Raw genomic sequence first — 23,622 nt, forward strand, 5'->3', positions numbered from 1 at the left:
ATGAGAGGAATACATTTTTGCTAGTTGTTTTGACTTAAAGAGTTCCTAACAGATAAGTTGGAGGGAAACAAATATTCCCTCAGCACAATAGAAATGTGTACTTTGCAATTTGAGTTAAGGAGTTGTTACAAGAGAATTTTGGCTGAAAAATCATCTTGTATATACAACTCTAAAACAGGAACAAGCATACTTAGTTACAAAAACACATGCAGTATTAAATATATAACTTCCAACTTTGAATATTAGAAAACGCGATGAATAGCTGTGGTATTGCTTGTAAATAGCATTACAAGGTGCTGAGCATACACTGGTACCAATCAAAATGTATCAATATAGAACATGCAAAAATGAGGTCTTCAGTGGATTAAGATATGTGATAATATGCATTTTATTTAGATTTTCTTTAAACTATTCTTTTTAGGACCAAAAGAGGGAAGAAGCTGACGTGACTGCTCCTTACATCCTTTTTCTATTTCATGAGAACCTGAACAACTGTGGTTCTGACTAAGTGTATACAGAAATATCAGAGATCTACTTCTGTTATTTTTAAAGTGGGAACCTCGGTCAGGGTCACTCTTCAGTGCTGGCAGTTTTCAACTGTAAAAAAGTACACATTGATACCCCTCAGGGGCTTTGTTTGGCGTTGTGATAAATGAGGGGGGGGGGCGGGACCTGAGGGGAAGCTCCTTTTATATGGACACCCGAGCATGCGGCAGTTCAGAGCCCTAAAGTTCTAGCCTTCCCACTGGATCTTTTGGCCAGGTACCCATTCACTTCCTTTTACCTGTGCATAGTAGTAAAACCTTTTAAACCTTTGCAGGTAGAGCAATTAAAAAAAACGACTAATTTTTTTTTTTATAGCTACTGGCTGTTCATAAAAGGGAGCAAACCCCCCCCCTTTCATTTATCACAGATGTTTTTGTTCATCTCTCTGGCCTTCCTTTATACTCATATCCCCAACCCTTCCCAATTAATTCAAAATGGAACTGCTAAGAGAATTCTTCTCGTCTACTGCTCTGGCCACATCACTCTCTTCCACTGTAACAAATTTAAGCTTCTCATCCTCAGTTTCAATGCTCTTCACAGCTCTGCCTCTAGTATCTGCTTGTCCCTATTGTGTTTCTTTGCCCCTCCAAAGATGCCAGCCTCAACAGTCCTTTCATCAGCTTCTCATACAAACACCTTTGTGCCTTCTTCCACATGCAACAGCCTAACTGACCAACACCTGCTCCTTCATACCCACCTCTGCTGCAAACTCTAAAATAAAATTTACCAAAAATTATGGCTAGGCTTTGGGGAAGAAGGTTGGGCATTTCCCTCTCCTTTCTACCACTTATATTTTTCCTGTCTTCTTAGACTATAAGTTCTTCAAGGCAGGTACTCTGTATTCTGTACAGGGCCTAGCAAAAGAAGCCCCGACCGCACTTCAGCAATACAAGTAATAATATTCAAATAAGAAAATTACAGTTTAAGAATTGATACTTACAGCCATAATTAACTCAAAGGGGTGTTTATACACCCGCACAGGGGACTGATATTTCTGCACCATGGTTTCGGATTAATAAGAACTATTCAGACCTGAAAAACAAATTTTTAAAATGTCATTGTCACATGTGGGAGGCCAGTTTTACTGCTGAATGTTGTTAGTTTACAAGAGAGATTCCTTGCCCCATCTCCTCTTTTACTGTATAGTACCTCAGTCATGAAGACTGCAGTGGTAACAGAGTATTTAACACCAGCTGAAACTTTTCTGCTAAGCATATAGCTGAAGTAAATTATACTGATATGCCACCATAAAAATTCTTTGCTTGCAATTAAGTTTTTTTTTTTAAACACACACACGTTCTGTGATAGAAGTTCACAGGTTTGGGTTTGTTATTAAGAGTGTCATATGCAAGTTCACTTACTACCCTTCTACAGGGTCTGAGCAACTGTATATATTTAGACAGCATCTATATTTTAAGTGCTCCCAAAATGTTTAAAAAAAAAAAAAAGGGAGGCAGCAAATTGGTATGTTCTCATTCTACCTTTTTAGCAACATGCTGTTGGGACATTTCCAAACCACTCATTCACAACTGAGCATTACAAGTCTCATGACTATTGGCACATACTGTTAGATGCAAAAAGCTCTGTCTAGATTAGTCACACAGTCCCCTCCCATTGTACAAAACCCTGCAAAACTCACAATTTGTAGTATATTATTGTAATTCCCCCAACCTGACTCTCAGATTGCTGAAGGGACAATTTAAAACAATTATGATACAAGGCCCCGCATTCCATTTTCTAATAACGTATAAAATCCCCAAAAGTTTAAAAGATAATACTTTTTCCTTTGAAATAATGTATGTGTAAATAGGATTACAATATTCTTCACTATTTTCAAGCATGAAAGGAATACAAGGTGCTGATGGACCAACTTGTTAACGAGGTGAGAAGGAACTACGTCTTAAGTAAACTGTGGATATGTTAACACACACATACGGACAAATTCTTTGCTAGCATAAGCAGAGGCAAGTATGTCCACTTACACCAGACATGAATATGGTCCATCGAGTTCTTTCTGGAATGCATATTGATGAAAAATACTGGAATCAGTACTTTTGGATGAAAATACTGGCTGCCATCCAGATTGAAGACATACATGCAATGTCAACTTCTTTGAACAAACAGCCATATTTCTCATTAATATTAATATGCTCTTACAGTGTCTATATTACTTCCACAAACTCATCAATTTCAGATGAACAGCACAGTGGACAGAAGTCTCACTTAACAGAAACGTGAAGCAACAGATGTTAAAAAATAATGAGACTGAGAAAATCTGGCAAAAGATTCTATTCAAGTGATGAATTCATTCATCTACATTTGCCCTCTGGATTTATTTTAAAATAAAATATCAGAAAGTGCAGTAATAAAGTGTTTAATTTTTAACTCACTTAAAAATTACAAATGCATTTGCAGTGTAGAACTTCAGTACTGTTTTCCATTACAGATTGGAAATCGGTATAACATATGCTTGCTTGGTTAGTTGAATTGACTCAGTATACAGATTTAAAGGAAAAAGCAACAATTATAAAGCCATGGAGACTAGACATAAAACAGAGGTCTTCCAGACATCAGCTAGGATAGTTCTTTGCCACATTCATTCTTCTAAAGGTAGACTGTCTCATGTACATAACAGCTCTCAAAGTAATACCTTCTTAAGTCTATGGAAAACAGTTTCTATGGTTATAGCAAGGTTTAACTAAACAATGCAAATGTATAACTCATAGCCTCTCCGCCAAACCAGCCTCAAAATACCAAAGGAACGTTAACAGCCTCTTCCAAGAGTTTTAAGTTATATGGTAAAGTAAAAAATATTTAGTTAGATTCTAAAGGGCAGGGATACTGGGGAGAAAAAAACTCATCTGAAACAAGACACTTTAAAGCTATTTGACAAATGATTGAAAGCTACAAAACCTAGATAACTGTAAAGAAAATGGACAGATGGGGAAGACTATTTTTCCTCAAGAGAGACATTTAAGACAAATGTATCTCAGGTCAAAAGCATCTTTCTGGGCTTTATCAAAGCACCTTACTAGAATAAAATGTAGGTACAAATCAACAGAGATGTAAAATCTTCAAAATACAGCTGCTTTCCCACCAAACTACAAGACTCTCAAGACTAAGTTTTAGAGAAAGCTTAGAAAGATTTTCAAAGTAATAGTTTATATCTAACATTTTAGTGCTTCTGTCTACAGTGAAGAAGCTCTCTGGTCCCTAAAGTGAAGACAAGTATCATCATTAAATAGGGGAAGGTGTCAACAGTCCCTGAGCAGGGGAAGAAACATATGCATTCTCCAGATATGGATCTATTCCCTCCACCCACTTCCAGATGCTGTGGGGAAACAGAAAACTTGGGAGAGCTGGAGCTAGACAGAGAACACTGGAGGAAAAAAAGTTGCTTCTTTGTAATGCCCAATGGGGGCGGGGAGGAGGGGAAGAAGCGAGAGAGCACCCAAAGCAGGGCATGAGAGGTAAAAACAGAAGTACACGAAGTAGCAGCAGAAGTAATCAGAAGAGACAGAGAGGGAGTGTATGGGGGGAAAGATTGCACCCTTTGTTTCCTTCCCTTACAGACAGGTGGTGTAAGCACAAGAGAGTACGGTGAAAGCATTAACAGAGAGGAGGGAATAAACAGGGGAAGCAGAGGGGGACTCGGAACAAGGAAGAAAACCGGGGGGAGCAGCAAATGGATTCTAAGGGAAAGTTATGAGCAGGAGGGGAGGGGGAAGAGCAGGAAATCCACAGGCTGAAAGGGAGAAGGTTAAACACTACAAGGACCCAAGCAGGGGGAAGCAGTGTGAAGGGGGTAAAGGAGTAAAAAATTGGGCAGCAAGGAGGGAGGCCACTGGGAAAGGGGGCGGCTTTGGGAAAGTAAAAGGGGGTGAGCAGGGTCTGGGAAGCTGGAGGGGGCAGGGGGCACAAGTATAGCGTTACAGGGGCAGAGGTAGGGGCACAGGGTGGGGGTACCAGGGCAGGGTGGAGAGGGGCAGAGGTAGGGGCACAGGATGGAGATGGGCAGGGGAGAGGGTGGGGGCACCGGCGCTGGGGGGAAAGGGACAGAGGTAGGGGCACAGGATGGAGAGAGTGGGGGTACCGGGGTAGGGGCGCAGGGCCAGGGTACGGGATGCATGGAGAAAGGGGGCGGCGGGAGGGGACAAGACAGAGGGGGAGAGGGATCGGAGGGGGGGAACGTGGCAGAGGGGGAGGAGGGCACGGGGGGACGCGGGGGAGGGGTCGGAGGGGGACACGGAGGGGGCAGGGGAAGGGATGAGGGGGAAGAGGCGAGGACAGGGGGGAGGGCGCGCGGCAGGGAAGCGGCTTTGAGGTGCTGGTCGGTGCCATCTGCTCACCTCCTGTCACAAAGATCGGCTGGGTTCTGGCCTCATGTCGCCTCCGGGCTCTGCCGCCGGCCGGTTCCAGGGAGGAGTCAGCGGCCGCCTGCTGTTACTAGTGACGGGGAAAGGAGGGGCCAGGCCACCTGCCAACGCGTGCGCATGCGCGGCCTGCGGACGCGCACACGGCACACTCTGTTCAGTATTGCGCGTGCGCGTCCTAGGTCCGTCTAGGCACAGCACGGGACTGTGTGGCGCTGCACTTTTGCGCGTGCGCGGTTGAGGAGCCAGAGAGAGAGAGAGAGTGTGGCCGGCTGTCAGATCCTGCGCCTGCGCTTGCGCTGATATGAGTGTGGGCGGGAGGTGTCACTCCTGCTCTCAAGGCCTGAGGGTGGCAGCATGTAGCACTGAGCTGTGCTACTAGACGGGAGGGGGCGCTCCAGTCGTTCAGCCCCAGCCTGCCCCTGTGCAACCCCTCCCCATAATTAACCAGCCTGTAAACACACTAGGAATAATAGCAATACAAGGGAGAGGCCCACCCCGAGCACAGACAAACTGCAGCAGGCACCTGCACTGAGACTGGGAGACTTACATGCTGCAGCTCCACAAGGGCTCCAGATGGAGCGGCAGGCTGGGGATCCTCCTAGGACAGTGGCTCTGAACTTTTCCAAACTACTGTGCCCCTTTCAGGAGTCTGATTGGTCTTGTGTTCCCCCAAGTTTCATCTAGAGTTGCCAACTGTCTAATCACACAAACACAAACACCCTTGCCCCGCCCCACCCCTTGCCCAATGCCCTCCCCCGCTCACTCCTGCCCTGCTCCCTCTGTTGGTGGCTCTCTCCCGCCCTCACTTTCACTGTGCTGGGGCAGTGGGTTGGGGTGCAAGCTCTGGGCTGGGACTGAGGGGTTTGTAGTGTAGGAGGGGCTCCAGGCTGAGTCTGGGGCAGAGGGTTAGGGTGTGGGAGGGGGTTCAGGGTGCAGGTTCTGGGAGCGAGTTTGGGTGCAGGAGGGGACTCAGGCCTGGGGCAGGGGGTTGGGGTGCAGGTGGGGGTTCAGGGTGCGAGTTCTGTGAGAGAGTTTGGGTGCAGAAGGGGGCTCAGCTGGGGCACAGGGTTGGGTGCAGGAGGGGGTTCAGGCTCTGGGAGAGAGTTTGGGTGCTGGAAGGGGCAGGGGTGAGGGTGCAGGAGGAGGTTCGGGGTGCAGGCTCTGGCCAGGTGGCTCCTGGAAGTGGCAGCATATCTGAGGTCAGGTGCTCTGCGCACTGCCCCAGCCTCTGCCTGCAAGCACCGTCCCTGGTTCCTTGCAGGACTCAGGGCTAAGACATTATTTCAACTGAAAAATAAATGTATTAGTGTTAAACCCTGACTCTTAAACCACCTAGCCATCCCCTCCTGGTATCGCCACTCACAATAAAATGAATCTGGAATAAAACTCTCCTCTGACTTTCGATTTCCTGATGTTATCAACATAAAATTCTATGAAGGCTGATTTGCCACCAATAGTAAATTGATTACAGTATGGATACTCTCCCATTTATAGAGGGCATACATTATTCACCCCTCCCCCCAATAATTCCAATAGCACTCATCTTTCCCTGGCTTTGATTAGCTGTTCGATCTTTATTCAGCCAGCAATTACTGAGGCTGGGGTGCTCTGCAGATGTGGATTGCTGAGAGAGAGCTGTCTTACTACACGTTTATAATGATAAAGATATAATCTGTAACATGCCCAGAGCAAGAAATACAATTTGGTTTTCTGTGCTGGTTTTTCCACTCAAGGTATCCTAAAGTGCTTTACAATGATAACTTAGAAATTAGTGGCCAGATTCTGTGCATGCCCCCTGGAATTCTATTATGGGATGGTTACATGACCTCCATGCTACTCAAGGATCTTAATTTCCTCACTTTGGACATAAAGAGACTTTTTGACTAGCTTCCTCATATTTTTGAAATCCCTCTTTCTGAAGTATGACAGTAATATATTTGGTACAATTCCTTCCCTGAGGACATTGAACTTAATTATATTTTTGATCACGATTAATTAGGGATTCAATTATAGTTATTTTTTGAACCAACCTGTGTGGTACTTAGGACTAAGTCAGTAATAGCCTCTCCTCTGATGTTCTTTCATATTAGCTGTTACAAGAAGCAGTTATTTAAGGTGTTGAGAAATTGCTTCTCTAAACCTTTTCCCATTGTAGCATTTGACCAGTTTTATGTGCACATAGGTAAAGTCACCCAGCAATACTGTGTTATTAGACTTAGTTGGCTTTTTGATTGCCCTCAGCATTGTGTGCCCAAAAGGGTTACCAACCCTCCAGGATTGGCCTGGAGTCTCCAAGAATTAAAGAATAATCTTTAATTAAAGATTATGTCATGTGATGAAATCTCCAGGGATACATCCAACCCAAATTGGCAACCCTTGCACCCAATATCCTTTCCCTGATATGAAGACCAGTAAAATAACCCTATTAGTATATATGTGTTTTTCGCACTTGGAATTTGCCTCCACCCAGATTCCACTGTATGGTACTCTTTACTCAGAAATTTTATCTCATTAGATTCTGTGTAATCTAAGTTCTATTGCAATTCCCCCAATTCCAGAATACAAGCAGTAAATCTTCATTAAAGTGGCTTTAAAAAAAAAAAGAAGGAACTGGGTTGTCTTTGGTGAAAGGGGAAGAAGTTATTAATGTATTCTTTAAGTGCTGACATTGTGTTTGGCGATGTACAAATAAAAAAATATCAACAATCCCTACACTGAAGATTACATTTTAAACTACAGTTTAGCAAGACAGACACAAAGGAAGGACTCACTTCGTTTAAAAAAAATATTACTATTAATATGATTTATAGTGATTGTTGACTCACTGCTTATGGGCATCACAGAAGTGAGTCTTTAGAAAGGATGTGAATTAAGAAACGGCGGACTGAAGTGTCTTGTGAAAGGTTGTGAAGAAATGTCTTTTTCATGCATAAGAAAAGGAGCAGGAGGACTGAAGCCTAGAGGATACAGAATGAAAGTACAACACAACAAATGTTTTCAGCAGTTAAGGGATGTGGCTTACTAGGCACAGAGGGAAGTTAAACCCTGCATGTGTTATATAAAGTCACTCCCCATCATGTGAATGTGTTTCTCAGACTACATTCTCCAGTGTTATGTATTCTGATTATGCAACAGTTATTTACTCTGTTTTCAGGCAATATTCTCAAGGGAGTCAGTGGGAATTGTTGACATAAGATATATTATTAATAAATAATAGTTACCCTAAAGTGAAATTGACCAGGACCAGTGTGCTGTGATTTTCTGGGCACATAAAACAGCTTGTGTCCAAATTCATCTTTCATATAATTCCACAAAAGTTCATGGAGTTTCACCAGGGATGGACCTGGTCCTTGCCTTTCATTACAAATCACAAAGTCAGGGTAAGAATTCAATTATACTTTGCTAAACACTGAAAAGCAACTTGTGTCTTTGCTGCTGTTGTGTTAAAAGAATAAGAAAGAAGGAAGTTGTGACTTGTGAGTAGTACTCAGGAGGACAGATCACAGACAGATGCACGTTCTGATTGCTAAGCCCTATATAAATTAAAATGCTACAAACCAAAGCATCAGATTTTGATCTCAGATATGCTGGTGTAAATCAAAAGTAATTGCAGGTAAGTCAATGGAATAAGTGATTTGCACTGACGTAACTGAGAACAGAATCCAGTTCTCAAGCCCCCCAAATGATAAAAAGGCCCCAATCCTGCACTCCTTTCTCAGGTAAAATGAGCATGATGATTGACAAACAATTAATAAGACATGGTCTGTCTCCAAGTGAACTAGCATTCTGGTTCAGACCTGACAAAACAATTTAGACATAAAGGGTATACCTGCATTGCAATGGAGAGGTATGATTGCAGCATGAGTGGGCATAGCTGAGCTAGCTTTGATTGAGCCAGCTTGCTAAAAATGGAGTGTGGCCACAGTATGAGTGGTGGCACAGGCTAGCTGCTGGTTTACAGTCTCACCCAGTACCCTGGGTATGGACTCAGGCAACAAGCCCATGCTGCTGCCACTACACTGCTCCTTTTAGCAAGCTGGCTCAAAGCTTACTTGGGTATGCCTACTTGTGCTGCAATCATCCCTCCTGACTGCAGTGTAGACGTACCTTACAAGTGCATGCTGCGATGGGATGATCTGCAGGAGGTGTATGAATTTTTAAAGACTTAATGGAATAAGTGAGTTTTGGGGGAGGATTTGAAAGAGAGAGAGTGCTAACATAGCACTTTTCATGTGGAGATCTTAAAATATTGTACAAAGGTAGGGAAGGTATTTATTATCCCCATTTTACAGAGGAGGAAATTGCGGCCCATAAAATGTTACACTTAAGGTCACACAACGAATCCGTGGCAGAGCCAAGACGAGAACCCAGCTCATTTGAGATTTAGGCTGGTCACTGATCCATTGAATCACACTGTTAACTAATAGCTCATTGAACACTTCAACTATAGTAACATTTATCCAGCACTCACATGACTGAGAACTGGGCTAATGGCAGTCTTACAGAAACTTGCACCCTGGAGCCTTAGGTCTCAGTGTCCTGAGTCACTAACAGTTGGGAATATGCTTTTTGCTTTTGCTCTCAAATGACTTATAGGAAAATCGATACAGAAGCTGGGAGTTGGCCAGTAGACTCAGCTGCCAGCACTCTGCTTCCATTGACCTACGTCACAGCACAGATGCCAATAGCATGCTGAGATTTACGTGGACCAGTATTGGCATATAGGACCAAGTTCTGATTCATGAAATTTATGAATCAGGATGAGCATGTGATCACAATGAGTGTAACAAATCTATTCCATGCCTCCTATATGGAATTTAAAGTCAGCATCCATAACACACAGGGCTAATGCAGCAGGAGGGGATCTGCTGGCATCGTAAATAATGAAAACAGGATGAGAAGGGGGTTAGCGCATATTTTGGTTAAGCATCAGACCTGACATTCATTGCCTCATCCATCTGTGTTAACACTCAGGAGGCTGATAGCACAGACTTCATGGAGAAATTAACATTAGCAGCATCTGTGACACAATCAATATGATTCATCCCACAATTATCCGGGTGAGACACTGGTGCAAGCTTTGCAGTGTGAAGGGAAAGAATCACCAAGTTTGTGATGCAAAAGGAGGAGGATTTTTTGCTTATATAGGGATTTTAATATTGGTGGAGGATGTCACACTGGCAGTAATTTGCAAAAACACAGCAATGACTCTCAGAGCCAGGATCAACTGATTTGCTGTGTTTCAGAGCCTAGGCTCCAGCTAGAGCAGGAACATCAACATTGCTATTTTAGCCCTGCAGCACAAGTAGGGTGACCAGATGTCCCGATTTTCTAGGGACTGTCCTGATTTTTGGGTCTTTTTCTTATATAGGCTCCTATTACCCCCTACTCCCTGTCCCGATTTTTCACATTTTCTGTCTGCTCACACTTAGCACAAGCCTGAGTCATCTGTCCCAGGATCAGACACTAGCTGCTACAGGGTTTCTTTTTGCAGTGTAGCTGTACCCTCAGAATCTGACTCTGATCTCTCTTATATCACTGTGACTCAGGAGTTGCCCCATTCAAATCAATGCAATTACACCAGCACCAAGCTGTCGTAACTGAGAAGAGAATCAGGCTCTGATTTTTCCCAAAAGCAGGTAGGGGCAGATTTTCAAGGATATTTAGGTGCCTAAAGAGGCAGGAAGGTGCCTAGTGGGATTTCCCATAAACAGGGTAGGTGCCTACGTCCTATTGATTTGAATGGGACATAGGCACTTCACTTTCTTAGGTGCTTTTGGACATACCTGCACCGACAGAGACACAAATGCCTTTGAAAATCTAGCCAGTAGTTCCTTGGAAGAGACTTCATAAATTTTCCCTCAGTGCTCCACCAATGTGTGTCTGTATTGAACTGAAAGGACGCACTCTAGGGGAGAGAAAGTAGTTCACTTTCTGTGCACTTTAGTTCTTGGCATCTATACTGAGACTGCCAAAAAAGGTGCCAGTTAGTGCCAGGCTTGGTAGTGGGTTAATGACGTGAAAGTGCTATCCCTGGAAACTGCTCTCAGCTATCCAAGTCAGTTCACATACATGAATGAACAGCCATCAGTTGACAAAAACTGACCTGGGGTGACAACCGGTTACCTAGAGGTGAAACACCAATTACTAGTCCCTGTGCCATCCAGTCCTCGGTTCCGATAGTGACTCAGGGGCTGCCTCTGTCTAATAAACTAGCAAATGACACTTGTCAGTCATTTGAAAAACATGACTCTTGATTAAGTGGTTCAGAAAATGCAAAGCTTAATTAAAACCCTTTCAAAATAAATCCAAAAGGCTGTTTGATGTCCCTCTTAGTAACTGGGTTTGTGGGTATGGAAAAGAAGAAATTAAAGGGATTGCACGAAGGCATAAGCGCCAATGCTGGGGGAGCACATTGCTGGATCAGGACCTTAGGGCCCAATCCAAACACCCACTGAAGTCAGTAGAAAGACTCCCATAGACTTCAATTGGCATTAAATCAGACTCTGATGTTGTAAGCTATTCAGGGTGTAGATATCATCTCTGTTTGCCTGTAAAGTGTCATGCATTTTTATAATAGCATAGACATAGTAATAAACAACAATCTCTTTTCATTAATAAAATAAATAATGTGTGTCATTAAAAATTACCAGTAAAATCCAGCTATTTGACAGTCAGCTTCTTTGCATGTAGGTCCCAATCTACCTCCCCCTAAGTCAATGAGGGGCTTTTCATTGACTTCCAAGGAGCTGGATTGAGCCTGTAGAGGTTGTCTACTCTTTGTGTGGGCACAGTTATACTGCTGTAAAGGTTCTTATAGCTGCATAGCTTATTCCCATACAAAAAGGGAAATATATATATGGAGATATACCAATCTCATAGAGCTGGGAGGGACCCTGAAAGGTCATTAAGTCCAGCCCCCTGCCTTCACTAGCAGGACCAAATACTGATTTCTGCCCCAGATCCCTAAGTGGCCCCCTCAAGGATTAAACTCACAATCCTGGGTTTAGCAGGCCAATGCTCAAACCACTGAGCTATCCCTCCCCGCTTACTGGTAGATAGCACCTTTATACTGATATAATTGCACCCACACTAGGCATTGCCTCTGTATAACTACTTTAAAAAAAAAGTTATACTCTGAACCAAAATAGTTATGCTGGTAAATATAGTTCGAGGAATGCTGTGTGTAGACTAGGCCTTTGTTAGCAACTTTCATCCAACAATGCTCCTAGTTTGTGATCAGCAGAACTGTTCACATTAATTCTAGTCTTGTACCCAAGGCAATCCCATTTTTTGATATACACACTCAGTCTGCTTTAATTTGTCTTCATTAGGTAAAGGAAACCTGATTGTGCTCCACAGGAGTGCCTGCATTTTAGAGACTAAACGAAGAAAGCAAGACACATTAAGAATGTAACACACTTGCAGAAGCAGCAGCCTGAATAGAAAGCATAATTTGGGGCAGATGTTCATCCCATTTAATTTTTTCCATCGCAGACTCAATGAGTTTAATGTTAATGAAAGGGGCTACACAGAGGGCACTGGAAACCGTATTTCTCTCTTCACACACAGATCTGATACAGCATGGGAAGCAGCTCTGCAAATTTGTCCACACCCAACACAGCAATAGCATTCCTCAGCTTTGACCTGGAGATCATGGGCCAAATTTTCTGCTTGTGTAACTACTTTGATTACCCCGCCTCATAATAAAAACTACCATTGCAATTTGGCCTCCTTACTGGTTAAGGATTGAATGCATCTTCTCATCTCTAGAGAAATGAAGACACAGTAAGTGTTGACATAACTCCATTGAAGTTACACTCACAGAAAACAGTGTGACAAGAGAGAATATATTTAGTAACTATGGTCCTTGGTCTCTCTACTATGGCTGTCAACAAAGGGTCCAATTTGCAATGAAGGTTTTCATTATGTTCACACCTATAAGCTAGGAACTTGAATGTGACCAAAGGCTCATAAGCAAAGTAAGCCGTCATGGGATAAGAGGGATGGTCCTCTCATTGATCAGTAACTGGTTAAAAAAGATAGGAAACAAATGGTAGGAATAAATGGCCAGTTTTTACAATGTAGAGAAGTAAATGGCAGGGTCCCCCAAGGATCTGTACTGGGGACCAGCACTGTTCCACATTTCATAAATGATCTGGAAAAGGAGGTGAAAGTAAAGTGGCAAAGTTTGCAGACAATACTAAATTACTCAAGCTAGTCAAGCCCAAAGCTGACTGTGAAGAGTTACAAAGGCTCTCACAAGACTGGCTGGCTGGACAAGATGGCTCAGTGGTTGGAGCTTTGGACTACTAAACCCAGGGTTGTGAGCTCAATCCTTGAGGAGGGCCATTTAGGGAACCGGGGTAAAAATCTTTCTGGGGCTTGGTCCTGCTTTGAGCAGGGGGTTGGGCTAGATGACCTCCTGAGGCCCCTTCCAACCCTGATATTCTATGATGGACTAGTAAATTAAATTCAATATTGATAAATGTAAAATAATACACATTGGAAAACATAATCCCAACTACACAAAAAAATGATGGGTTTGGAAATAGCTGTTCCCATTCAAGTCAGTGTGGATAGTTCTCTGAAAACATCTACTTGGTGTGCAGTGGCAGTCAACAAAGCTAACAGATGGCTAGGAAGAATCAAGAAAGAGATAGATAAGACAGAAAATATCATAATGCCACTATATAAATCCATGGTAGACCCACATGTTGAATACTACATGTGGTTCTGGTTGCTCTTGTCACACTTTCTGCAATGGCTCATGGCTGAAAGTATCAACCTCAGGGCAGACACCCCAAACTGGTTGTAAGTTCTATAATTACATTTCACCAACCCAGTAACAAATGTGAACTCCTGGATTACTGTAACAGTCTTACCATGGAGTCATAGACAGTCCCCTTGGGCACTCCAGTGTATCTTGCCACCCAGACAAGTTGGAGTATGTGATATATGGTGACTTACACTAAAAATCAAAATATTCAGGAGTCCAGTGGCACCTTAAAAACTAACAAATGTATTTGGGCATAAGCTTTCATGGGTAAAAAAACACTTCTTCAGATGCATGGAATGAAAACTACAGATACAGGCATATATATATAACGGCACATGAAGAGAAGGGAGTTACCTTACAAGTGGAGAACCAGTGTTGACAAGGCCAGCTCAGTCAGGGTGGATGTGGTCCACTCCCAATAATTGATGAGGAGGTGTCAATAACAAGAGAGGGAAAATTGCTTTTGTAGTGAGCCAGCTACTCCCAATCCCTATTCAAGCCCAAATTAATGGTGTTAAGTTTGTAAATGAATTTTAGTTCTGCAGTTTCTCTTTGAAGTCTGTGTTTGAAGTTTTTTTGTGGCAGGATGGTACTTTTAAATCTGTTGTTGAATGTACAGGACGATTGAAGTGTTCTCCTACTGGCTTTTGTATGTTACCGTTCCTGATGTCTGATTTGTGTCCATTTATTCTATTACGTAGAGACTGTCCGGTTTGGCCAATGTACATGGCAGTGGGGCATTGCTGGCAAATGATGGCATATATCATGTTAGTAGATGTGCAGGTGAATGAGCCCCTGATGGTGTGGCTGATGTGGTTGGGTCCTATGATGGTGTCGCCAGAGTAGATATGGGGACAGAGTAGGCAACGGGGTTTGTTGCAGGGATTGGTTCCTGGGTTAGTGTTTCTGTGGTGTGGTGTGTAGTTGCTGGTGAGTATTTGCTGCAGGTTCGGGGGCTGTCTGTAAGTGAGGACTGGCCTGCCTCCCAAGGTCTGTGAGAGTGAGGGATTGTTTTCCAGGATAGGTTGTAGATCATTGATGATGTGCTGGAGAGGTTTCACCTGGGGGCTCTATGTGATGGCCAGTGGTGTTTTGTTATTTTCCTTGTTGGGCCTGTCCTGTGGTAGGTACCACCAGACTCCTCGTTTTTGTTTTCTGATACTTGAAAATATTCAGGTTACTTCCAGTCACAAGGGACCAGCCACTTACCCCAGATCAATTGCACCTTAGACCACACACCAAAACAATGCTTTTGGCCAATCCTGTAATAAACTAACTAAATTTTTATTAGGAAAAAGGAATAATAGCATCATTTACAGGTTAAAGCAAGCATATCTAACACAAATGAGTGACAGGTTGTAACTCAAAAGGGGACAGAGATGTAGAAATCTGTCAATTCAAAATGCTTTTCAGAGCTAATCCATGCCAAGCAGCATGGTGATCTCTTTGCTTATGTTTAGGAATCATTACCCCCTCAAAGTCCACACAGCATGAAAGAGACCCAGTTTCTCCTTGTCAGGGATTTTTATCGCCTCCACTCCAGAGTCCAAACTGATGAGATGAGTTCATGTGTAGGTCTCTCCTTCCTGGAGGGAGTTAGGAATGCAATCAGCAGGGCTTCTGTCCTTTGATGCTACATAATACCTCTTCTGCCACCAATGGGCTATCTTGTATGCAGGATGAACACTTTACTTTAAAAGCAACAAACAGTCCTGTGGCACCTTATAGATTAACAGATGTACTGGAGCATGAGCTTTTGTGGGTGAATACCCACTTCGTTAGACGCGCCACAAAAGCTTATGCTCCAATATGTCTGTTAGTCTATAAGGTGCCACAGGACTCTTTGTTGCTTTTTACAGAGATCCAGACTAATACCCTCTGATACTTTACCTTAATTAATGTTTCTTTTCCTGTTCATTAAGTTACCCAATTACAGAGGTTTACAATGCAAATACTCAATGTAACTTTATACCATGGGTTATAGAGGTTATAAGTGAGATCAATACATGCAGCCTCCTACAGGCATTATAAAAAAAAACCCTAAACACATTCTTGTCAATGTAACACCTAATATCTATTTTGATGATACTAAACACATAGGTAAGCAAGACAGGTTTTCAGCTATGCATTTGTAAATGTTTAGTGAGGCATGGCCTTGCCATGAGCTGGCACCTGGTCCACCAATGTCACAGTCCCATCTCGAAAAAGGTATATTAGAACTGGGAAAGGTACAGAGAAGAGCAACAAAAATGACTGGAGGTATGGAACAGCTCCCATATGAGGAGCGATGAAAAAGACTGACATTGTTCAGCTTAGAAAAGAGATGACTAAGGGGGGACATGAGAGAGGTCTATAAAACGATGAATGTAGGGGAGAAAGTGAATAAGGAAGTGTTATTTCCCCCTTCGCATAACACAAGAACTAGGGGATAGCCAATGAAATTAATAAGCAGCAGGTTTAAAATGATCAAAAGGAAATATTTCTTCACACAACATGCAGTCAATCTATGGAACTTGTTGCCTGGGGACGTTGAGAAGGCCAAGATTATAAGTGGGTTCAAAAAAGATTTAGATGCTCTAGGTGTCCCTAAACCTCTGACTGCCAGAAGCTGGGACTTGACAACAGGGATGGATCATGGATTGTTGGCCCTGTTCTGTTCATTCCCTCTTAAGTATTTGCCACTGGCCACTGTCAGAAACAGGATACTGGGCTAGATGTACCATGGCCACTCTTAGAACTTCTTAGGCAGACACAGAAATCCATGATGGGCTTGTGCTGGTAATCTAAGACCTGGACCCAGATCCAAACCCATCCAATATCTGTAGTTGTTTGGACATACCAGAACCATGATACACCTGACTTGACTCATGTGTATGAGTGTGTGTGCGTGTAAAAAGTCCCACCTGACTTGACTCTGTGTGTGTGTGTGTGTTTTAAACAATGGACGATTTTCTGCTCTGAGAATGGTAAAACATTCTTAGAAGTGCCTTAAAAACTGGCTAAGTATGATATAGAAAGTCTTGCTTTTTACAAGCCCCCCATCTAAAGATTTCACCTACACTGTTTTAATATAAACCCTTCCCTGTTAATGCATTGCTAAATCATACCCCCTGATTTTGCAAGACACAAATTTAGGTTAGCTAACTACAAAAAGTTGGTTCATGTACCATGCGAACCATATCATGGATATGATCAGATTTATAAGGACAAAAGATGCCCAAGGGCCTTTTTACATTTCATTTGAAAAGGCTAAAAATAACTACCCAAATCACATTCCTTTTATTCTTGCAGGAGGCATAACCATCTCCTAAGCCAGTTCTGATTTATCGGTACTTTTACACGCAAAATAGGGTGACAGAGGTTCTGAGGGCCAGTAATTAGTCTCCATTGCCCAGTAGCTGCAAAGGAACAGCTGTAGGTGTTATTCTTCAAGGTTATTAATCGACTCCATAAAAAAAAAAAAAAAAAAGAAAAGGCTGAGAGCTGGTGAACTGCAGCCTATAGTCACATGACAAGGACTTGAGTGGGAGAGATAAAATAAAAGAGAGCAGAGTATCCTAAATCCGATTAGTTATAGCAATTTCTCCAAAGCTAAATATAGAAAAAATCCTCCACCATCTTTAGTTCTGTTGGCAGAGATTAGACGGCCTAAGGAAAGAGATACACACTATACTAAAGAGATCACATTTTTGAAGAAAATTGCTGCTTTAATTATATTTAGGTATGTTACACTTAGAGAGACATTTTCAGCCAGGTTACAGCATGTCTGGCTCTTGGGGGCTGAGGGGGCACAAATGGGTGCACCTGCAGTGAATTCTGAGTGCACATTGTAGTAGTTAGATTGGACTAGGGTGACCAGATGTCGCGATTTTAACATCGGTCAGGATGTGAATTGTCCCGATATTTTGCCCTCAGGCAACACAGGCGGAGGAGGCTCACGCCTCCCTGCCCCAACTCCACCCTGGCCCTTCCCCGACTCTGCCCCTCCCTCCCCCATTGGATCCCTCTCCAAATCCCCGCCCTGGCCCCGCCTCTTCCCCAAGCCCGCCACATTCCTTCTCCTCACCCCTCCCTCCCAGGCTTGTGCTAATCAGCTCTATGGTGGCGCAAGCGCTGGAGGGAGGGGGAAGAAGCAGGAGGCGGCAGCCAGCTCAGAGGAGGTGGAGGCAGAGCGAAGGTGAGCTGGTACGGGGGGGGGCGGGGTGTGGAGCTGCCGGTGGGTGCTCAGCCCCCACCAATTTTTCCTATGCTCCAGGGGCTCTTGTTGTGTTGTTGTTGTTGTTGCTCCAGCAGCACTCCACCCCCCTTGTCCCGATATTTCATGTCTCTCCTCTGGTCACCCTAGATTGGACTAACTACTTGTTTTGAGTCAGGGATCCCAGAGCCTGCACAACAGCTAGGGCCCAGGCAGGCTAGAATCCCAGAGCCTATATACTCATCACAGGAAGGTAAGATCCCACAGTCTACACAGCAGCCAGGTCACAGACGGGAGAACAGAATCCCTGAGCCATCAAAGTTACAGGTAGAATGGAGAGGGACCATTTGTTCTCTTTTTTAAAGAGAGTTTAATGCACTGTCCCACTTCTAGAACCAAGATATAAATAAGCCAAACAGCCTCATCCCCCTTCTGCATTTTCTGCAATCAAGGTTGTTTTGCCAGGCAGGAGTGTTCTCATTGGAAACTCTCTAAGCACCTGAGCGCCTTTTCTGAGTCCCCTCGCATCTGGGCACAGTATCCTCGGAGGTTAAGCAGTACAAACAGGACTGTCCTAGCCCCAGGCCTTCGGAGAGTGGAGGTAGGACATGGGAGTGGAAACAAAGGGTGTTTCTTTTGCACATGGCTGGCAAGACAAAGCCACCTGACAGCCAAAGATTAAACTGTGGCAAGATATCCTGGCAACATGAGATTATACTGGGTGCCCCTCCAGCAAACATCCAGCCAAAAGGAAATTAGCAGCGAGTTTATTGCAAGCTTGCAGCAAATAATAAAACAACAATAACCATGTTAGAGGCAAGGGGAGGATAAAGAACTAGTAAAACTGCTCAGTTTTATGGAAAATTAATTTAATCATTGTCTGGGCACCTGGGGGCTCCATATCCAGTGTATTAGTTTAACACAGACCCATATGGCAGCAGCGCCAGCTCTTTATTCAAGTGCTGGTTTCCTCCTTTGCTTATGAAAAATTAATTGTCATAAATATTGATAAGGCAAAGCAGTGCCTCTCGTAGTCCAATCACATGGGACTTTATGGGGGGAAGGAGAGGCCAATTTACCTCCAAGAGGAGCTGTGTTATCCCATCTGCCTTTGTTTTGCCTTTAATTTGTAGCTCCTTTCAGAGGGATACACATGGGGGAGGGGATAGCAGCCCAGATTTGCTGCACCTGAGGCTCCTTTGTGCCAGGAATCAGAGAAGCCAAATAAAAACTCATGTTGGGCTTCTGAGTGGGGAGATGAGACAGTCAGCACAAAAAGGTGTTGCTTTTGTATTTTCCCTTTGATTCTGCCTTGAAAAATATTCTCCTGAAAATTTACCAGCTCCAGCATAAACCTGCTAGTCTGCCCTTCATGAGGAGACTGAAGCAATTAATGACATTTATCCACTTCTCGGCAAAATGAGTTTTGGCCCCAGCTGAGTAGAATTTTGCAAGGCTGTATGTAATTTGTGCAGAGACCAGTCACACCAACCAACTTATTCAGAGAACAAAGTTTTCATGGCAAGGACTGTTTTAATTGCATTTGTAATAACCCAAGCAACATGGGGTCCCAGGTTAGATCAGGGCCTGTTGATGCTATTGTAATATAAATAATAATTTGTATATGTGAGCAGGCTCATCTGCAAGCATATACTAGGGCTGGGAGAGGAAACACATTATCCCCAACCCAACTGTGCCAAAGATGGTTATCAGTTGTAAGAAGGGTGCCTAGGACAAAGAGAGGTTGAATTCTCAAGTGGGGAGGTCTTCATAATAGATGTGGATATATTCCACTGTTTAGAATGTAAGAGGAGGCAGAGGGTACCCAAAAAGTCACAGCATAAAAAGGAACAGAGTGTTACGTTCAACAACCTAGGCTGGAAAGGGTACTCCTCAGATGATCTCCAGCTGTGAGATTAGGAAGCGGGACGTGCCATAAACCAGTCTGGTCATGCTCTCTGGGTAGACCACTGCTCTGTTGTGATTGGATCCAACTGCTGAATCCCATGTGCTTCTAAGTCCCCTTGGGTCTGGATAGTGACTGGTTTACTGTCCCTAGCTCTGGGTCTCTTGGGCACTCCCAGGTACAGACCCTGTGTCTAGCATCCTTTTGGGTAGTGGAATCCTACAGTCCAGCCACCTAGAACCAGTACAAACCCTCCCAAGTTCCACAGTTGCTTAGAGATGTTTCCCCTCAAGTTCAGCTGGCTGGTGGGGGCTCTGGTTGTCTAGTTTCTCTCTCCAGGAACCACGTGACTGTAAAGCAAGGCATGCAGGCTTAGAAAAATTGGTCATTCACCAGTTTACTCTTTAAAAAAGCACAAAGAGAGAAGTACAGCTCTATGGAAAACATCGAACTCCTCAACACATCCCCCCTCAGCCTGAGCTCACCACCCCTGTGGAGTCCTGGGTTTGGGGCAAGCTCTCCCTGCCTTCTTGGAAGCTGTTGGTTTCCTGCACATGGTGAGGGACAGGCCTCCCTTGCTTAGAAACGTACATACCCCTTTTAACACTGGCTCTGTCCTCTCTCTTCCTATATGCTGCAAAGCTGGGGAGGTCTAGGCTCCAGCTCCTGCCTCTCCCATTGACTTCTGCGAAGAGAGAGCCATTCAAAGCCAATGGCCCTGCTGACAGAAAACCATTGGAGGGGAGAGCTGTTCAGTGCTGATGGTCCTTGATTGCTCGGTCTTAATGTCTCTGTCTCATGTCTGTCTACTAAGTGTTGAGCCTCTGCTACAATTGGATGCTCTAATCCAGTGGTCTCCCCAACCTTTTCGGTGTGGCGGGCACCGGACGACGAGCCACCAAGGACCGTGGACTGTAGACAAGCATCCGCCCAAATGCCGCTGAGAAGCGGCACCGTCAAGAGGTGTCACCACCGAAATGCCACTGAGAAACAGTGCCCTCAAGAGGCATCGCCAACCGAAAATCAAAATATTCACACACATGCCAATATTGAGCTGAACTCACTGTCTCCAGGGGGACACGCATTCTATGCTTCGCGGCGGCATTTAAGCAGCGACACCTCTTCACGTTGCCGCTTCTCGGCAGCATTTTGGGAGATGCTTGTCCGCCGGCCAGTACGCGGGCGCACATAGATACCACAGCGGGCGCCATGATGCCTGCGGGCACCATGTTGGGGACCACCGCTCTAATCGATAGGGAAGATCACAATCATTCCCAAAACAAAATAAGAATTTCTAGTTTGACCGGAGACGTATCTCCTAACTATCACAGGAGTCTCATTGGTCAGTGTGCTGGATGACTCCAGGGCCTTTCCTTTTCAGATTGAGAGTTCAAACCAGCCTAGGTCAGTAGTAATAGAAAGCAATCTTCTTTCGGAAGTCTGTGTAAAATGTGGGTACCATAACAACTCTCAGTGCACAGATGCACAGAATAAAAACCACACCATGGCTGATAATATCAGCACGGAATCCAAAGACTGAATGGGATCTTCTCACACCTAGAGCAGGGGTCCCTGAGTCCAAAACAGCAGTGAGACACACTGACAGGCAGCAAGGCATTGTGCTATTAGGACCTATGCTTTACTTGCTCTGAGCATGGGGCACTTCGAGTGGGTTTAGGTTCTGGTGAGAGGTGTCACGTTGATAGCCTAGAGCTTGGGCCAATATTTTCACAAGCAGCCTCTGACTTGAGGTACCTCCATTTTTGGATACCCAACGTGAGGCACCCTGTGTGCTGAACACCCACCATCCCAGTTAAAGTCAGTGGGAACTAGACGGCATTCAGCACTTTCTGGAAATCTGGCCAAGGGAGGTGTCTTTAGCTGGGTGCTCAAAAACAGAGGCACACAAAAATCGGAGGCTGCTTCTGAAAATGTGGGCCTAGCTCTAGATAAAAAAGTGCCAACTGAATGCAGCCGAAGCTGGCAGAGGTCACAGAAAGGTGTAGTCACCAGTGGATGCAAGACCGAGTCCCATGCTTCCTAGGTTGAGAGGCTAGAAGTGATGTAGAGAGGTACAGTATTATGGGGTCCTTTGGGCTGGGGAGAGGCAAAGGAAGCTTTTCTCAGGGCTGTGTGGCACCCCTTGTGGCCAGCACTCAGAGCTGCATGACCAGACAGCTGCCGAGAAGTGTGGCCACCTCCCCAAGTCCCTGTAACACTAGGCCTGAGAGAGGGGGAGGGCGACTTGGATAAGAGAGAAAAGTGTCTCAAAGCTGGGCAAGGATGATCAGAAGCTACATTTACCTTTGTGCAGGGGCGACTCCAGGCACCAGCGCTCCAAGCGCGTGCCTGGGGCGACAAGCCGCGGGGGGCGCTCTGCCGGTCATGCCTGCAGGAGGTCCGCCGAAGCCGCGGGACCAGCGGACACTCCGTGCTTGGGGAGGCAAAATGTCTAGAGCCGCCCCTGCCTTTGTGGCTGTTGTATCAGAGTCCATACAGCCAGTGGAATGGCTCGACTCCTCTATTTCACAGCACAATTGGTGAACAAATCATGCATTTTTACTGGGAAGAGAAAAACAAACCCACCACACACACAACCCCTGAACAAAAAAGCTTCGATAGTACTTTGCTGCGATGTGCCAAAGGAAGCATTCATAAAGCATATGGGCTTGGCCAGATCAATGAAATTACGGAGTGCCTTGTTCCTGGCAGGCACACAAATCCACTTTCTAATGAAGTTTACAGCTAGTGGAATTTAGGTCACTACTCGGAAGCGATCAGTTTATTCCAGGCAGCTCTTTAAATATTTTAAGAAATAGCTGTCAAATTAAGTCTGATCACATCTCAGTGAAAAGGCCCAACTTGCTGGCTTAGCAGATTTCATAGGCTGAGTTGAAAAACTCTTTCTTTCAGTTCCCTACGGGCCTCTCCTGCTGTGTAATCCAGGCACCATGTTAAACAAATGGCCCAAATGTAGCCTGTGTCTGGAAGGGCTCATTTTGTCCCACATCTGGCTCAGTCTTCCCATGCCCCAAACAAGACTCTCTCTCCCCTATGGGATGAGCGACGTGGGAGATTTGCACTAATAGGCTGAGGTTGCCCAAACTTTATGGAGTTCAGAAATGCAATCCTGTAATGGCTGGATTTCATTGCTGCTGAAGGAAGATACTATCTACAGCCAGACCTGTATTCTAAAATCAGCTCTCACGGGAGCAGCTAAAAACAGCTTCTTAGCAGAGGTTGATCCTTAACTAAAGATTGAACTAAATTGTACTGATACCTTGGGCATGGGTTGACTGTCTGGGTCACAAACAAGGCAAGAGGCTATGTTGCAAGCACAGGTCACACGCTGTGTTTCTCCTCCCCTGCACAGACTCCTGAATGATTTTTATAGTTGTTTAGTTGAGCAGACTCTTTCCTAGATGGGCCGTAAGGCTTTCAGCAGCTCAAGCATTGGGGGCCATTCTGCCTGTTCCTTAGGGATATTCTGAAGTGGCTGCAATAGTCAGTTGTCTGTGAGGGTTGACCTTTAGTGTAGGTTTCACCATACAGGCAAAAGCCACAGCACGTGCATTGTATTTGGATACAGATTTTGAATGCAAATGAAGTGCTGTCACAAAGCTCATGGAAAGTTGCCAGTGCCGCTGCTGTCACAAGGTGCAGACGCCTCAAAAAGAGCTCTCACTGTCCCTGTTATTGAAATAGCAAGAGCCTTTTAATGCTATTGAAGTTGATGCACAGGGATCTGGAGGCACAGAACTATGCAGCTGTTTAGTCACAAACGTAGGCAGCTAGGCCAGAGTGCAGTAACAGTGCTAAG

At 44.5% G+C, this 23,622-nt stretch overlaps 2 protein-coding genes across 8 annotated transcripts in view; one reads left to right on the forward strand and one right to left on the reverse strand.

The window, feature by feature from the left end:
- MXRA7 (matrix remodeling associated 7) overlaps nt 1–23,622 on the forward strand; it is an 836,957-nt gene that overhangs the window by 197,258 nt on the left and 616,077 nt on the right. The gene's annotated exons all lie outside the window — the stretch shown is intronic.
- Nucleotides 1–23,622, reverse strand: part of SEC14L1 (SEC14 like lipid binding 1) — a 101,470-nt gene that overhangs the window by 54,276 nt on the left and 23,572 nt on the right. For 5 of the 7 annotated variants that reach the window (XM_050919294.1, XM_050919292.1, XM_050919295.1 and 2 more), the window contains 2 exons: nt 4,896–4,992; nt 1,487–1,578 (listed from right to left, as the gene is read on the reverse strand). In XM_050919294.1, the coding sequence (XP_050775251.1) occupies nt 1,487–1,549 (63 nt within the window). In that variant the 5' untranslated portion in view covers nt 1,550–1,578; nt 4,896–4,992. The remainder of the gene's footprint in view (nt 1–1,486; nt 1,579–4,895; nt 4,993–23,622) is intronic. The other 2 variants (XM_050919293.1, XM_050919298.1) reach the window with 2 other exon arrangements.

The sequence above is a fragment of the Gopherus flavomarginatus genome, chromosome 12, assembly GCF_025201925.1.
Source record: "Gopherus flavomarginatus isolate rGopFla2 chromosome 12, rGopFla2.mat.asm, whole genome shotgun sequence".
NCBI lineage: Eukaryota > Metazoa > Chordata > Testudines > Testudinidae > Gopherus > Gopherus flavomarginatus.